This window comes from Hydra vulgaris, chromosome 06, assembly GCF_038396675.1.
Source record: "Hydra vulgaris chromosome 06, alternate assembly HydraT2T_AEP".
Taxonomy (NCBI): domain Eukaryota; kingdom Metazoa; phylum Cnidaria; class Hydrozoa; order Anthoathecata; family Hydridae; genus Hydra; species Hydra vulgaris.
In genome coordinates, this window is record NC_088925.1 from 13,034,538 (window position 1) to 13,051,740 (window position 17,203).

At 29.3% G+C, this 17,203-nt stretch overlaps 1 protein-coding gene across 1 annotated transcript in view; it reads right to left on the bottom strand.

The window, feature by feature from the left end:
- LOC100208424 (ubiquitin-conjugating enzyme E2 J2) overlaps positions 1-16,864 on the bottom strand; it is a 60,102-nt gene extending 43,238 nt beyond the window's left edge. The window contains exons 1-2 of the mRNA XM_065799249.1: positions 16,721-16,864; positions 15,880-16,023 (exon numbers count right to left, since the gene is read on the bottom strand). Of these exons, the coding sequence (XP_065655321.1) occupies positions 15,880-16,023; positions 16,721-16,851 (275 nt within the window). The 5' untranslated portion in view covers positions 16,852-16,864. The remainder of the gene's footprint in view (positions 1-15,879; positions 16,024-16,720) is intronic.
- Between the last annotated feature and the right edge of the window lie 339 nt (positions 16,865-17,203).

A 17,203-nucleotide genomic window follows, 5' to 3' on the forward strand; every position in this document is an offset into this window, starting at 1 on the left:
AATTATTAGATTTCCTTAAAATGAAAGAAACATGATTAGGCGAGCTGAGATAAATCGTTCTCAAAATGAAAGAGATGAGCCTAGGCAAGCTGAGATGAATTGTAATCAAAATGATAGAAAGCTCAGAACTCAATAGGTATAATATGCATCACATAGCAAAGTTGTTATTTTATTTCTTTAGTTCAAATTTGGCGCTACCAACTATCTACCAACTATCATGTTTACTTTGTCTACTTTTAAAACATGGTTTTAAGTTAGTAAACTTTAATTATTTAAAATTTGTTAAGTTGATCATTAGGTAATAGTTCAAAAAGAAATTAGTTGTCACAATTAAGGTAAGAATAATTTTATTTTCTGATCAAATTGCAAAATTTGTTTGCACTGACAGCTATTGTGTTTTTTTTATTTTGTGTAATAGCTAATTGTCTTTGCAATAAATTTCTTTTCTTACAGATTTTGACTATTTTCAACAACGCTTTAGAAAAAGCATCAGCAACAGGTAAAGTAGCAAGAGGTTTGTAGTTTTTTTTCATTTTAGATATCTTACAATGCTTTTTCAGCTTATTGCAGATCAAATAGAAGGCCCACATCTCATAAGGCACATAAGGTCTGGGCTTGAATTAAGGACAAAAGCTCTGCTCCCACCCCCCTTTACTTTTTTTTAATATACAGTGTTGATCCTGTAGAAAGTAAAGTATGAGGAAAGAGAGTGGTGGGAAAAAAAATACACTGCAGCTATAATTAGCATTTTTGTTGTTGGTTAATCTACCAATTGGTAATTGATAATACAAATTTAGTTAAATTTTTTTTATAAATATATACTTTTCTTTATATATTTTGTTTTGTTATTATGTATAAATAAATTGATTTCCACTTAATACATGTGGTGTATTTTTTCCTTTTTTAATTCAAATAATTTTTTTAGATTAATCAGATGACACGGTTGTTCAATATAGACATACAGTTAAAAGCTATTAAAAATTGTTACATTTTGTTGATTTGGTAATAAATGCGTAAATAAAAATATCTTTAATTTTACAAAGCTATTAAGCATTTTTTTTAAACCACAATCCATCATGATTCGTAAGTTTTTTCTGTGTGAACAAAAGTCTATGCAAATATCTAACATAAACTTCAAATTATATAAATTATTAAAAATTATATTAAATGTTACTGATTTACTTTTACTTGATAATTTTATTGCGGCAATATTTGCTTAATTTTAATTTATATGAATTTTTATAAACCATTTATATTCCGTTTTATAAAATTTAACAAGTCTTTTGTTTATTTTATCATTATTTTTATTTTATTTTATTTAGATGTCTCAAGAAGTCCTTACAATCTTATCACAGAGCATTGTGGATGAGCATTTAATTGGAAGTTCACGCCTCCTTCCTAACCAATATCATAAAACTTGCCTAGGGGTGGGGGTGTGAACCAGATCCTATGTTTCTGATGCAAGTGCGCTACCACTGCGCTACGGCTGCTTATTAAACAGTGTTAAAAGATAATACTATGGTATGCCAAAGTGGTTGAAGTGCTTCGCGTGGGTTTAAATCCTTTCGTTTTCACATTTAATTTTTTTTTTAAACCTTTTCCAATTTTCTAGAATACAAAGTAAAACAATTTTAAAGGTCTTTTAAATTTTAAATTTTATATAATGCATATCATTTTTAAAGATATTATATACTATTTTCAAAACGTTTCATCATAATGATAACTGAAAATTTAAATTAAATAATTTGATTTATTTTGAAAAATCAAAAGTTTTAATCCGGAAGATTTTGTAAAAACGCAAGATTCTTAAGCTTTATTGTTTTTAATTTTTCACACATCTTTTGTAAATAAGAAAAAATTATTATTATTTTTTTTTTTTTTAACTAATTTATTTTAAATTAAAAATGTTTCTGTTGTTTAAAATGTCCGCAATCAAGCATGTTAATTCAACTCCAAAACTAATACAAAACTATGTAATCATCTTTAAGTAAATGGTGATATTTCAGTGTTTTTATTTAATATCAAAGCTGCAGTCAGGGCTGGATTTACACCCTTTGGGGCCCTAGGCCAAATCGGTTTTTGGGGCCCTTTTTCAAAAAAGTGCAGAATTTTCTTATGTCAAATTTTTATTATACTACATAAAAAACAAATTGCGTAAATATACTGACAGTATAATACTGTACACATGTATGTAAGTAGATTTTATAAATGCAAAACAAAATAGAAAATAAGTAACATTTCAGCATAAGAGTAAATTTTAACAATTTTTTACTTATAGAAATTTTTCCACTTTTGAAATCCACTTTGGTGTAATCAATTCATTTTCTGAATAAAATAAAATAACTTAAGTAACAGGCTTAGTCGGAAAAGACGTGAGATTGCAAAGTGGAAAAGTGGTTAGATGCTGGCTTAGAACCAAGAGGTACGGTTAGATAAATAATATTGGTAAAGAAAAGAGGCATGAACTTCCTGTCTAAATGCTTTTCCATAGTGCTCTGACTGATAAGACTATTAGGACCTTTCGGAGGACCTTCTTTTAACTTAGTTTACCTCCTAAATAACTTAAATACTATAATGATAATAATAATAAAAAAAAGCTATATATTTTCTTTATATTAGAATTTTTAAAGGAGAAATCTAAGGAATTGATGTCCATGGAAAAAAACTAGATAAATAAACGTTCTTTGAGCAAGTAGGAATAGTAAAAGGATACAACTTTGATGAATGACAAGTCACAAGACACAAGTGATGAATGACAAGTCACAAGAAAAAGTTTCTAAAATTTTCTCACTTACACTAAATGAAAAGAGCTTATAGAGATGACCAGCATGTCAGACATTATCAAAAGCCTTATGTCTATAGTACTGATAAAAAATTTTGGTATATTTACTTTAACTATAAAAAATTTTACTATATAAAATTTTAATATATAAAATTTTAACTATATAAAATTTTTTAATAATGAATTATATTTTTAAAAATTATTACCACTAATATTGTTTCGATGGTTATTATTATGATGATTAGGCTAAAACTATTGTTATTTCATAAGTTTTATTTGAATATGTGTACACATCAGAGGAACATTTAAAAGTAGCAAAAGTTAAAATAACTTTTAGATTTAGATAAACATTCACAAATCTTTAATTTAAATTCATTTTCTTTAATTTAATGATTCTTTTTATTCATCATATCATCTTTTAGGTATAGAAAACATTTAGGTAAGTGACTACATTGCAGAAGTGCAATAATAAAACCTTCTTAAACATATTGTATCAAGAACATGTTCAGCTTATAATTCTGCATTAAATTTGCCTTTATAATAAGAGTGCACAAGAATTATTGTCATATACAAAGCAGTTTTAGATAGTGCGACAGAGCAATCTGTCTGTAAAAAGAAATGCTTTAATTGAACTTAATACTAATGAATCACTTTTTATAATTTGTTCTTCTTGAAATAAAAGTGTTTAGAATAATTTAAAACCATCTTCAACATGATACCACAGATTTTGTAGATTTAATTTTAAAAAGAAAACCAACAACGCAACTTTACAAAAAATGAGTCCATCATGGTATCTTTTTAAAACACAACAATATTTATTGTATCTGTTCTATTGGAGGACAGTATAAAGAAAGAAGTCAAAGTGAAAACATTAAATTTAACAATGACAGAGGAAAAAAAAATTTAATTATTATTTATACAGCAACCAACACTTATCAATGCTTTTAGTGATTGGTGCATCTTCAATTGAAATGAACAATCTATTTTAGTAATTCAAAAATAAACTCAAAAAGACAATACCAGATTTCTCTTCTTTGAATGCCTGAATAAGGTTTATAGAGTGTATGTTTCATACTTTTTATAAGATTCTGATTATAAAATGGTAGACATGTAACATTTTTTTTAAAGCCTCTGCATTTGTGAGGTTTGGACAGGTTTCTATAATGCCATATTTTCATATAAATATGATATTATGGAAGGGTTTAAACTTAAGGTTTAAACTAATTGATTTATAAGATGTTCTTTCTGGAGTTAATCTAAATAGCAGATCAAAACTAAGTATTTTTATTGTGATAAAAGAATTAACACCTGAGCTTTATGAGTTCTTCCTATCTCTACCCACAATTAAATTGGTTTTAATTTATGGACTTTTAATCTTAGTTTTCCTTTACCTAACTAAGTTGCTTTCACTATTGTTAAAATACCTAACCTCTCCTGATGAGTAAAAATTTAAAAAAATATTGTTAAATTAAAAAGAATTGTTGCTTGGGCTGAATTTTTGCTAGAGATGGATTTAGTTGTAGACCTATCAAGAGTATCTAGGATAGGTATCAAACAATGATAGTATATGCATTAGTAGTGTAGTTGTAGAGCGCTTGCTTTTTAGACAAGATGCTCTGAGTTCGAAATTTATCAAGTCAGTACTTTGCTATACTTTTTATCTGGTCTCTTTTTTTCATAGTTTGCATTTCGGAGTTGAAAGGTTGAAAGAGAGCAAAAACAACACCAAAATAAACAACAATTACACACTGAAACACTTTTTTCAGCAATACAAGTCACTGAAATTTTTACTCTTGCATAAGGTGTATTATAGAGGTTTTAATAGGGTATGTTATAAGAGATTCAACATACAAAAAAAATTTTTAAGATCTTTTATAAAAATTAAAAAAAAAAGTTTTTGATAGAAAAAAAGCCACAATTTAGACCTATTTTATTAACTTTTATGTCTAATCCTTTAATTTGCACATTAAACAATAGATAATAACAAAAATAGTCTCCCATCTAGTGTCATTGAATTATTGCAAGAGCCAACTACAAAACACTGCGTGCAACTACAGAACATTGTGTGCAAAATTTAACTTTAGTTCTTTTTCTTGTTGTTAATTTTATTGCTTGACAATAAAAAAATTTAAAAATGAAACAAAAATTTCAAAACTTTTTCAAGACTAACAAGACAAGCTAAAAAAAAAACCTTTTTTTTGAGAATGAAGTAATAGAAAAATGCAACTCTGCTGAATGATGTGTTGCAAGACTGAGCTCTAGCTGATTGAACAAGTGATGGTTGGTTAAACAGCAAACATGTTAATACTTGTAGAAGAGAAAAAAAGATGCAACAATGTAACCTTACAATGATGAGCACATTTTTTATGTCAAGAGCCTTTTTTCTCTCTGCTTTCATCAAATGTACAATAGAACCATTAGTTATAACAGCTAATGGTTAATAAGAATAAGTCAGCAGTAGAATAAGGTTAACCAAATTAGATTACCAGATTAACCAGGGTAAATTAACTAGAGTAAATTAACAGATTAACCAGGATAGATTAAAAGATTAACCTAGATTAAGGTAGATAATGATAAGTCGGCAATCAAAATTTTGGGAATAGTAGTAAGAACATAGGCATTTTGAAGAACACTATTGTTAGTGTGACAGACAGAACTGCAAGCTGTAGAAGAGTTTATGTAGGATATAACTTTAATAATGGAAGCAGGAGTAACTTAGATGTGTAACCTTTATTTATGGGATGGCAGGAAGAGGGCGGTAATTAAATTCAACAGATAAATAAGAGGAAAAGATTTTTACAAACAGTTCTGCTTTATCTTCAGGAGAGGTAACAAAACATAAGAGATGGAAAGCTTGACTTTTTTTTTTTTTTACATCTTTGCTTCCAACAAGGCTGCAAGCAACATCTATAAGAGTTGGAAGTTGCTAGAAGAGAAAAGATGAAATTTGTAGAGCAAGATAACGATTGACAGACAACTTAAAAGATTGCAAATTATATGAATCAGAAAAGCAAGATGAAGGAAGCGAATTCCAAAGAACTGATGTTCGAGGTAAAAAACTAGAGGAATAAGAGTTTTTTAAGCACTTAGGAACAGTCACAGAAAAAGGATGAGACTTATTTGAATGACGAGTAATATGAGAATGAATTTTAGTAGATGGCACAAGAGACGCTAGCTCTTTAGAGTAGTGCCCATTATGGTATTTATAGAAAAGAGAAAGAGAAGCAACGCTACGATGATGTGATAATGGCTGGATAGAGAATAGTGTCGAGCTCAATAAAAAGATGCAACCTTAGCAGATCGGAAGTAAGAGTTAATCCTAGATGAAGAGTAGATGACTCATCGAATATATTACTGTTCATAAACATAGGAAAATCTCAATTATTGCGATAAATATTAGCTGAATAAATTGGGTTTTATCTGAACTAAAGTTCACCAGCCACTGTTAGCCCCATCCTGTAGCAGAAGTGAGATCCTTTTCAAGTTCAAATGCCCCCTACAAGCAATCAGAGAGTGTTAGCTTCTTATCATGATAAGAATAAATGGTAGTATCATCAGCAAACAATGCCACCTTAGATGTGAAAATATATGGAAGATCGGAAATGTAACTTAAAAAGAGTATAGGGCCAAGGATTGAACCTTGAAGTTACAGGATATAAAGAAGAGTGCTCCCCATCGAGGATAACTTTTATACTACAATTGGAAGGGAATGACTCATTAATCTTAAAAATGATACCAGATACACCATAAGAAGAAAGCTTATGGAGAAGATCAGCATGCCAAACTATATCAAAAGCTTTAGAAATGTCAAGAGCGATAGCCTTAACCATTCCACCTCTATATAATGCACGATAAAACCTATTGGTTATTATTGTTAGCAAATCAGCTGTAGAACGAGAAGGTCAAAATCCATATTAATGATCAGAAAGTAAGTTATTAGATTCAAGATAAGAAATTAAGTGTTTGTTAATTAAAGATTCAAAAACCTTGCTTATCACAGTAAAAAGACAAATGGGAGTCAGATCGCTCTCCAGAATTTTTGAAAATAGGGATAACAGATGCTGCTTTCCAGCATACCGGGAAACAAGACTCTGATAAGCACTTGTTAAATAGTTTTGAAAGTATGAATGACAGCTCCAGAGAACACTTCTGCAAGACTACAACAGGTATGTTGTCTGGACCACAAGCTGTAGAAGAGTTTAAGCAAGAAATCACTTTTGATACAGAAGCTGGAGTGATACGAATGTCAAGCAATGGATTAACCTGTTTGACTGCTATATCAGGTAGAACGCAACTAGTGAAATCAAGAGATGATATTGATGAAAAGTTCTTAGCAAACAATTTGGCTTTGTCTTTAGGTGAGATGACAAAGTTTGAACCATACAAAAGAGGTGGAATAACAGATTTGCCCTTATTATTGATACTGTTAAAGATTCTCCAGAAGTCACGAGAGCCTAATTTTTGTGATGAAATATGAGATTTCATGATCTGAGAATAGCAAGCTTTAGCATTGCTATTCTCAGATCATGTCTGTTTTCTGGAAAATTGTTTTGCTGGAAGTAACGGTTTTGATTGGAAATTGCAGCAGCACAATGTGAGGAAAACCATGGAGAAGAGTGAGGCTCGACCTGGAATCGTCGAGAGGGAATAAAAGATTCCATACCAGCCTGAATCCACGAAGTTACGTAAGAAGCACATTTGTCAGCAGGAAAATGAAAAATTTCTACCCAAGGGTCATCATGAAAAAAATCACAGAAAGAGTCCCAGTCAGCTTTAAGGTAGTTGTAAGAGGTATGATGATAAGGGGATTCTGATGATGAAGAAGAATGAGATAATAGTTTTAAAGAGATCAAACCTTGATCAGACGCACCTAAGGGTGAATGCGGAGAAACTGAATACTGACTAGGATTAGAAACAAGGCACAAGTCAAGTAGAGAAGGTAAATGATTCGGGTTATCTGAAAAGCGAGTTGGAAAATTGACTGTTTAAGTTAGAGATTGAGAAAGGCAAAAGCTGAGAGCTTAAACACCAGCAGAGTCACTGACACTAGAGCCAAGCCATTCAGTGTGATGAGCATAAAAGTCACCAGCAACAACAATATTGGCTGATGGTTAAAGAGAAAGGGGTTGGTCAATTTGATCAGAAATAAATTAAAAAGAGTGCAGTCTTAAGATTAAGGAGAGCGATATATAACAAAGGAAAGGCCATAGAGTGAAGTGGTGCTAAACGAAAGCACATTAAAGAATAGTCTGTGGATTCAAACCTAGTTTGAATCCACAAGTACAAATGGGTGAATTCTTACAAATGTATATGCCCAGGCCAAGTGTCTGACTCAACAGAAGAAAAGTTACTTCGAAGACCACAAATATTAGTGAATGATAGGTTTAGAGAACTTGGTGATGACGATGGTTTTTTGTGTTTTATAGTTTTTGGTACTTTATTCATTTTTATATTTGTTAAAGAACTTGACTCAGAACACTGTTTAAAAGCCCAAGCAATTGCCTCATTATTACTAATAAACCCTAAGCCGTAACTCCAAATGTGACCTTGGCAATGCACATCAAAAGTACAAACAGGGACACCATCCATGCACAAAACATGGCACTGTTAGTACTCTGATATTTTTCAGCTGTTGATGGAATCAACCTCTCTGAGAGCTACCACAGAGTTCAGGAAACCTGACTATCAGCCAGCCTCAGAACCATAAAACTGAGTTTTAGAGCTGTACTCTCATTAGGAGATAATAGAATGAGTTGCCTAGTCATAAAAACAGACACAAGCAAAACCCATGCATTGAGTCAAGAAGATCCAGCAATCAACATCCTAAACTGGAAACAATGTATTAAAAATACATCTGTGCCAGCCTAATAGATGAAGAAGAGGTGCAAGGCTGTTTAGCAGATAGAATCTGTTTACCCCTTAAGTCTTTACCTAGGAGGCCTTTTACAAGACAGTAGATGAATGCATTTAACATATGCCCAAGAAACAGGTCGATCCATTGCTTGACATTCATATCACTCCAGCATCTGTATCTAAAGTGATTTCCTGCCTAGACTCTTCTACAGCTTGTGGCCCAGACAACATACCTGTTATTGTCTTGCAGAAGTGTTCTCCAGAGCTGTCGTCTATACTCTCAAAACTATTCCACAAGTGCTTATCAGAGTCTTGTTTTCTAGCCTGCTGGAAAGCAGCATCTGTTATCTCTATCTTCAAAAATTCTGGAGAAGCAGTCTAATTCGTCTAACTACCGTCCCAGTAACTACTAGTCTTCTTCCTATCATAAGCAAGGTTTTTGAATCTTTAATTAACAAACACTTAATTCCTCATCTTGAATCTAATAACTTACTTTCTGACCATCAATATGAATTTCGATCTTCTCGTTCTACAGCTGATTTGCTAACAGTAATAACTGATAGGTTTTATCGTGCATTAGATAAAGGTGGAGAGGTTAAGGCCATTGCTCTTGACATTTTAAAAGCTTTTGATACAGTTCGGCATGCTGGTCTTCTCCATAAGCTTTCTTATTTTGGTGTATCTGGCAACATCTTCAAGATTATTGAATCCTTTCTTTCCAATCGTAGTGTAAAAGTTGTCCTCGACTCTTCTTTTTTCACTTTTCTTCTTATTCTGTAACTTCAGGGGTTCCTCAAGGTTCTATCCTTGGCCCTTTACTCTTTTTAATTTACATTAACGATCTTCTAGATATTCTCACATCTAAGGTGGCATTGTTTGCTGATGATACTACCATTTATTCTTGTCGTGATAAGAAACAAACACTCTCTGATTGCTTGGAGGGGGCATTTGAGCTTGAAAACGATCTCACTTCTGCTACAGCATAGGGCTCACAGTGGCTGGTGAACTTCAATACAGATAAAACTCAATTTTTTTCAGCCAATAGTTATTGCAATAAGTTAGATCTTCCTATATTTATGAACAATGATGTACTAGATGAGTCATCTAATCTTCATCTTCTAGGATTAACTCTTACTTCCAATCTTTCTTGGAAACCATATATCAAAACCATTTCAAAATTAGCATCTGCTAAGGTTGCATCTCGCCACTTTCTTACTCTGGATTCTATTCTCTATCTCTATAAATCTCAAATCCGGCCTTGTATGGAATACTGTTGCCATATCTGGGGCGGATCTTCTAATGATGCCCTTTCTCTTTTAGACAAGGTGCAAAAACGCATTGTAAACATAGTTGGACCTGCTCTTGCAGCCAAACTTCAACCATTATCACATCGTCGTAATGTTGCTTTTCTTTCTCTTTTCTACAAATACTATAATGGGCATGGCTCTAAAGAGCTAGCATCTCTTGTGCCATCTACTAAAATTCATTCTCGTGTTACTCGTCATTCAATTAAGTGTCATTCTTTTTCTGTGACTGTTCCTAAGTGAATTAGTACTAAGTAAATTAAGCAACATTTTTATATAAAGTACATCTTACGATTGTTTAAAAAGGAAACAAATGTTCTTTCATTTGTCAGAGAGTGCAATATAATTTTTATTTATATACTTGTGTCTTATTTCCAGCACTGGATTAAGGAGGGTTGGGGTTAGAGGGGGCTATAACCTCAGGCCCTGCAAAATCAAGAAGACCTTTTTTTTTTTAGTCATTTTTATGCTGTGGCGCATAAAAAGGCCTCAAAAATAAAAAAAAAACCCGGCCCCAAAAAGTCTAACAAGATTAAAACTAATGCTAGTTGTAGTTTTATTTAAGCTAAATTAATTTGTAAATAAAAAAGTTTATTTTTTTAATAACTATTTTATGTTTCGCGTAGTTTGAAAAGTTTAACATATTTGAAACAATTCTTTTTAGTAAGATGAACAAATGAAATAATTAAATCATTGAGTTACTGTAGAAATTAAATTAACTAGATAGAAATCAACTAAAAAGGTTCAAAATACTTTATGACGAGGAAGCAAAACTGCTTCACAATATTGCTGATGATGTTTAGTGAGTGGGCTTTTTAATTTAATTAGTATTTAAAACAGAAAAAAGTAACTTTAAGTTTAAGTATAACGAGTTAGTATTATATATATATATGTGTGTGTGTGTGGTGCTTGTTCATCTGCGAGCTACTTTGTATGCATGTTTGTATTTAGTAACCAGAAACTTCTAGTATGTTTATTTCATAATTAGTTTTATTAACTTTGATGATTATTAATAACTTCATTGAAAACGCAGTTATTGTTGAAAGTCTTTATGTTTACAAAATAAATTGTAAAAATTGCTTTAAAAGATTACATTAGAATAAAAAACAGATACACAAAATTACATAAAAAATACATACTTTTTAAATAAAAAATAAGAATATTCTAATAAAATCTATAATTATAATAAAATTTCAAAATTTTGACAATTTAAAAAATATATATTACAAAACATTTATTTTTGTAAACAAATAATAAAAATAGTTTAAAAGATTACAGCTTTGCAGATGTGGCTCCGAAAATGAGCCATAGTATTAAAGTAATAGTTTGTTTATTAATATATTTTTAAAAAATTTTACGCTAGAAATCTCAAAACATAACAAATCTTGAATAATACAATTTTTAAAAACATTTCAACAGAATACTCTAGAATTTTATTTAATTTCGCTTAGTCAGCATATTTTTTGAACCAATAGAATTAGTTTGTTCATGAATTTGGCGGGTTTTTAGAATTTGCAAATATTCTTTTTATTCTTTCACACCAAGAAATTTGAGGACATTTAAGTTTATGTATATTTCTATGTATTTTTTGTACATACATAAACTTAAATGTTCTCAAAACAACTAAAAATCTGGCCAGTTTTTTGCAACTAAATATTTTTTGATAAAGATTTTGCAAAAGTAATCCTCTAGAATCTAACTTCTAAAATCTGTAATCAAATACAAGATTTAATAGCATGAGAGTACTATGCCTTAACATCAGAAAGCATCCTTTTGCATTATTTTTTTGCAATAATAAAAAGATGTTTGTTTTTCAGAACGTTTCTTTGAGATTAAAAAATGATTACAATTAGAAACAGCAGCTGAACAAAAAGAAAACCATGGAAACCTATTTAAACCATGGAAACATAAGATAAATTGAGGCTTGATTTGAAACTAATAAGAAAAAATAAGAGCATCTATTTGGCAGAGAGATGAAAGACTTCAGCCAATCAGACTTAAGCACATTAATTGGGTAAATCTGATATAGAAGTTTTTTAGTGTGATCGTAGCATATCTGAACCACCTAAAGAAAAAAAAAGAAACTGGGCACAAAGTAAGATCAGAGACAGGACAAAAGTTAGCCTCTGTACACTTTCCTATTCCTTCTGGAAGATATTGGGACATTTGAAATACAGGAGAATATCTAAACTAATGCAAGCCGTCTTAAGAGATATGCGCAGTTGCGCACCCTATATGATCATGCATATAATACTTTTTGACAACTTGGCCATGGCTATGTATGTTTTAAGTTAGGAAGTTTAAAAAATGTGCTGATTAAACAAATGTAAACTTAAACTAAAACTGGAATAAAAACTGGAAGAAGAAATAAAATTTAAAGAAAAAAAATACAAAACTAAACAAAAGAAAAATCTTAACAAATGATAAAATGATAAAAATAAACTAGAAAAAATAAAAACACAAAATATGTTTTTATTTTAATTTAAAAGTGTTTCAATACAAAGAATTTAGAACGAATCAAAATTATTAAGTTTTATTTATTTTTTATTAAAGCTTAATTACTTTGAAACTTAATTATTTAAAAATTTGAAACTTTGATATTTTTAAATATCTACAAAACAAATAAAATATTAAAAAAAAATTATCTGTAACTAGGATTTGAATCTTTATCCAATGTCAATATAACAAGTTGCATCTCATAAATGTTACAATTAATCAACCTATGCGCTACATCAACCTAACTATACTGAAAATATTATTAGCTTTAAACTATTGAAATGCTTATAAATTAATTAAGTTTGAACTATTAATTGAGGCACTTTTAAATTAAAAAATATATTAACTTTATGCTTTTATTTTCTCTTGTTTATCCTTTATTTATTTTATCATTCACTAAGTTTGTTTCTCTTTTTAGTTTATGGTTTGCTTATTTTTAATTTTTTTTCCGCATATTTTTTAAAAACATGTAGATAATCAATTTATGCAAAAAACTGTGGCCAAGTTCTCAAATAAAAAAAACTTGTATAAGTGGTCATATAAGGTGTGCAACTACACGCAGCTCCAGAAAAAACTTACTGATCTTAAAAATATCTGCAAGATAACACACTGCTCAGATAAGTTTAATGATCAAAAAATGTCAACTTAAATGTGGTTCCAAACAGATTTTTGTAAAGGGGAAATTGTTTTTGACTTCCCAACTTTATTAATGAGACTTTGAATAAATCTTGTTGATTTAATTTATGCCAATACAAATAACAGTAGAAAAAAGTTGGCAAAATTTTCTTCCTTAACATAGCTCAAGAAAGCTTTTAGTGGCAGCGTTTTCCATCAAATCTTTGAAAGTTTTTTAAAGACGAATCCATTTTCTAAGTTCTATCCATTTTAAGTTCTAAAGTTTTGAGCTGAATTTTTTTCACCTAAAAGTTTATTGCGTCAATGTAACTTTATTTAAATGTTTATTTAAAAAATAAAAGTAAAAATAAAACTCTTCGAAAGAAAGAAACAAATGATATGTTGACCATTTACAGTCATTACAGTAACTTTATAAAAACATATTTATAAAGATTTTTAACAAATTTTTTTACACTTGTTTTGATTATGGCACTATTTATATATTTGAAATAAAAACTTTAATCTTAATTTAAAGTGTTATTATCCTATAATACTTTAATATCAAATTTAATGCTGATGCTCCTGCTGCTGCAGTTACTTAATCGTGCATGTTTGCACAGAACTAACGGCAGCCATTACACCCGAGTTAATGGTGAGAAAGAGTCACAGCACTTTTTATATAAGCAAAAGTGAACGAATTTCTAACTTATGTAAGCTTCAAATTATTTAATATTAAAACATATCAAGTTTTACAGTTTTAATTTTACTTTAAAATTAGATTGCAGCAACATCTCCTTAACTTTAAGTTATAGCATTTTTTTGCTGTTTTATAACTTTTTAGTTTAAATAGTGTTAAAACAATACTCTTTATCTGCCAGAGTGGTTAGCTTGCAGCATTCTGAATTGAAATGCTGTAGTTCAATACCTTGCACTTCCATATTTTTTTTAAAATCTTTTTCAATTTTTAAAATACAAAATAAAACATTTTTGAAGTTCTATAGATATTTTTACTTTGTAAAGCTTTATTTAAAAATTGCATTACGCCAAAATCTCCTTAATTTTGATTTATAGCATTTATTTGACGTTTATAAAAGTTATTCTGTTTTGTGCTTATTAAATAGTTTTAAAAATTGGCAGATTAGTGTTCCTTAGTGACCGAAGTGGTTAGCTCGCTGTGCCTCCATATTATGACGTGAGGGGTCAAATTCTATCACTTGCACATTAATTTTTTTTTTAAATCTTTTTAAAATTGCAATAATTTAGATCTTCCTATATTTATGAACGGTGATGTGCTCGATGGGTCATCTACTCTTCATCTTCTAGGATTAACTCTTACTTCCAATTTTTTTTGGAAACCATATATCAAATCAGTTGCAAAATTAGCATCTGCTAAGGTTGCATCTCTTTATCGAGCTTGTCACTTTCTTACTTCAGATTCTATTCTCTATAAATCTCTATAAATCTCAAATCCGGCCTTGGAATACTGTTGCCATATCTGGGGTGGATCTTCTAACAATGCCCTTTCTCTTTTAGAAGGTGCAAAAACGCATTGTAAACATAGTTGGACCTGCTTTTGCAGCCAACCTCCAACCATTATCACATCGTCGTAATGTTGCTTCTCTTTCTCTTTTCTACAAATAATATGATGGGCACTGCTCGAAAGAGCTAGTGTCTATTGTACCATCTACTAAAATTCATTCTCGATTACTCGTCATTCAATTAAGTGTCATCCTTTTTCTGTGACTGTTCCTAAGTGCTCTAAAAACACTTATTCGTCTAGCTTTTTTCCTCGAACACCAGCTCTTTGGAATTCACTTCCTTCATCTTGTTTTCCTGATTGATATAATTTGCAATCCTTTAAGTCGTCCATCAATCGTTATCTTGCTCTAAAATCTTCATCTTTTCTCTTTCAGTAACTTCCAACTTTAATTAGTGGCTGCTTGCAGCCTTGTTAAAAGCAAAGATGTTTTAAAAAAAAAAAAAAAACATTTTTAAAATTCTATAGATGCTAAATACATAACATATATAAAGATATTGTATACTATAACAAACAAAAGAGAGAGAGATTTTAAAAATACTTAAAATTTCAATTAACATCAAAACAGCGGTAGAAATTTTTTGCGCATATGTCATGATAGAAATACTTAAGTTATTAATGTGTTTAGGTAATTTAGTAAGTCTGCACATTTAACACATATTAAAGAGAACAACTAAAGTTAATTATGTTACAAAATATTATTTTATTCATAACTTTAAAAGATAGATATGTTTAGTTATAATATGTATAGTTTATAGGTTAAAAGGTAGATAGGTAGTTAAAAGGTAGGTAGGTAGTTAAAAGGTAGATAGGTAGTTAAAAGGTAGGTAGGTAGTTAAAAGGTAGATAGGTAGTTAAAAGGTAGGTAGGTAGTTAAAAGGTAGATAGGTAGTTAAAAGGTAGTTATGTAAACAATATGTAAAGTTTTTCTACCGCTTACTAAAAAATATTAAGAAAGGAATAAGTATAGAAATGGTCGGTGTAGATAGACTTACCAAGACCCTTATTTTATCGGTCCAAAAAGCTAGTTGACATGAATTTGTTATGATATACTTTGACATATAATATATCAATATATATAGTAAAATATATAGTATGTATACTGTTGTGCTATGTATTATTTTTTCTTATATAGACTAATAAAATTGTAGCTTTTTTGAGCCAACAATCTGTTTATTCATTAAAATTATAATTATTTTATAGAAGGACATCTAATAATTTGAAATAAAAAAAAAAACTTTAGTTCTAATTTAAAAAATAAAAGAAAAATCAAATTAAAACAACTTAAATACCTTGTATGTGTTTTAAATCTACCATTTGGGGTTATCATAATTATTTTGGGTGGTTTAAATGGAAATTCTTTAGGAAAAATCAACTTTCCATGATAGAAACCACCTTCATAGAGTGACTTTTCTGGTCCTTTCACAACGTAATGCCTATGTCAAAAATATTATTTGTTTACAAATATATACATATATACAAAGCAATTTTGATATACAAGTTATTCAAATATAAATACTTGGCATAATATAATATAACTTTTGATTTATAAATGATATTCCCTGATGTTTAACTAATAGCTTTATCAAGCACATAAAATTATTTTTAATTTAAAAAATCGGCTGCTTCCAATTTTAAAAATATCTGATTTTTACTTGCTAAAAGATTAAATTTAAAAAAATTAAATCTTTTTTGCAAGTAAAAATGCTAATTAAAATGCTAAATCTGCAATTACTTGCTTTAGAAACAGACATTTTTAGACATATGTCATATGTAGTAATATTGCTCACTAATACCACCAAAGGCGAGATCTACCATTATTGTAGCAAAAAATACCCATTTAGCACAGTAAGGAAAAACACCCTTACCATTTGCTAACATTGTTAACATGGGAATATTAACATAATTGAAACAATGATTAGCAGTAAACAACTGAGATTAAATTACAACAGCCAATGCAAGCCCCAATCTGCCACAGAAGAGAGATTGCATCCAAATCAACAGATGTTTTCCCCCAAAAAATAAAAAAAGCTAATAGATAGAACGGATTATTGACTTCATGAAAATGTGTGTTATACTATTGTTTTAATCTAAATTTTAAATTTATTTAAAAAAATTATGATTAAGTTTTACCATTCAAGAATATTAGCTGGTAGAGGCTCAGCCCCAATAATATATGGAACAGGGTCACTTTTGATTCTCATATAATCTTGTTTCAATCGAGCTGAAGCTGTAGTATTTAATCTTTTTTTTGGAGCAGACATGTCACTAAAGTAACATGGATATATAATATATATTTTATCATACCAAAATAATTTGTATATGTATTTTTTGTAAAAAAAATATGTATATATATATTACATATATTACATATATATATATATATATATATATATATATATATATATATATATATATATATATATATATATATATATATATATATATATATATATATATATATATATATATATATATATATATATATATATATATATATATATGTATATATATACAGTATACAAAAAAATTAATCGTACACTTAAAAAAAATCATAGATTTAAAGATTGCATTAAAAAAATGAGATGTTCATTAAAATATTAAAGTTTTTTTTAG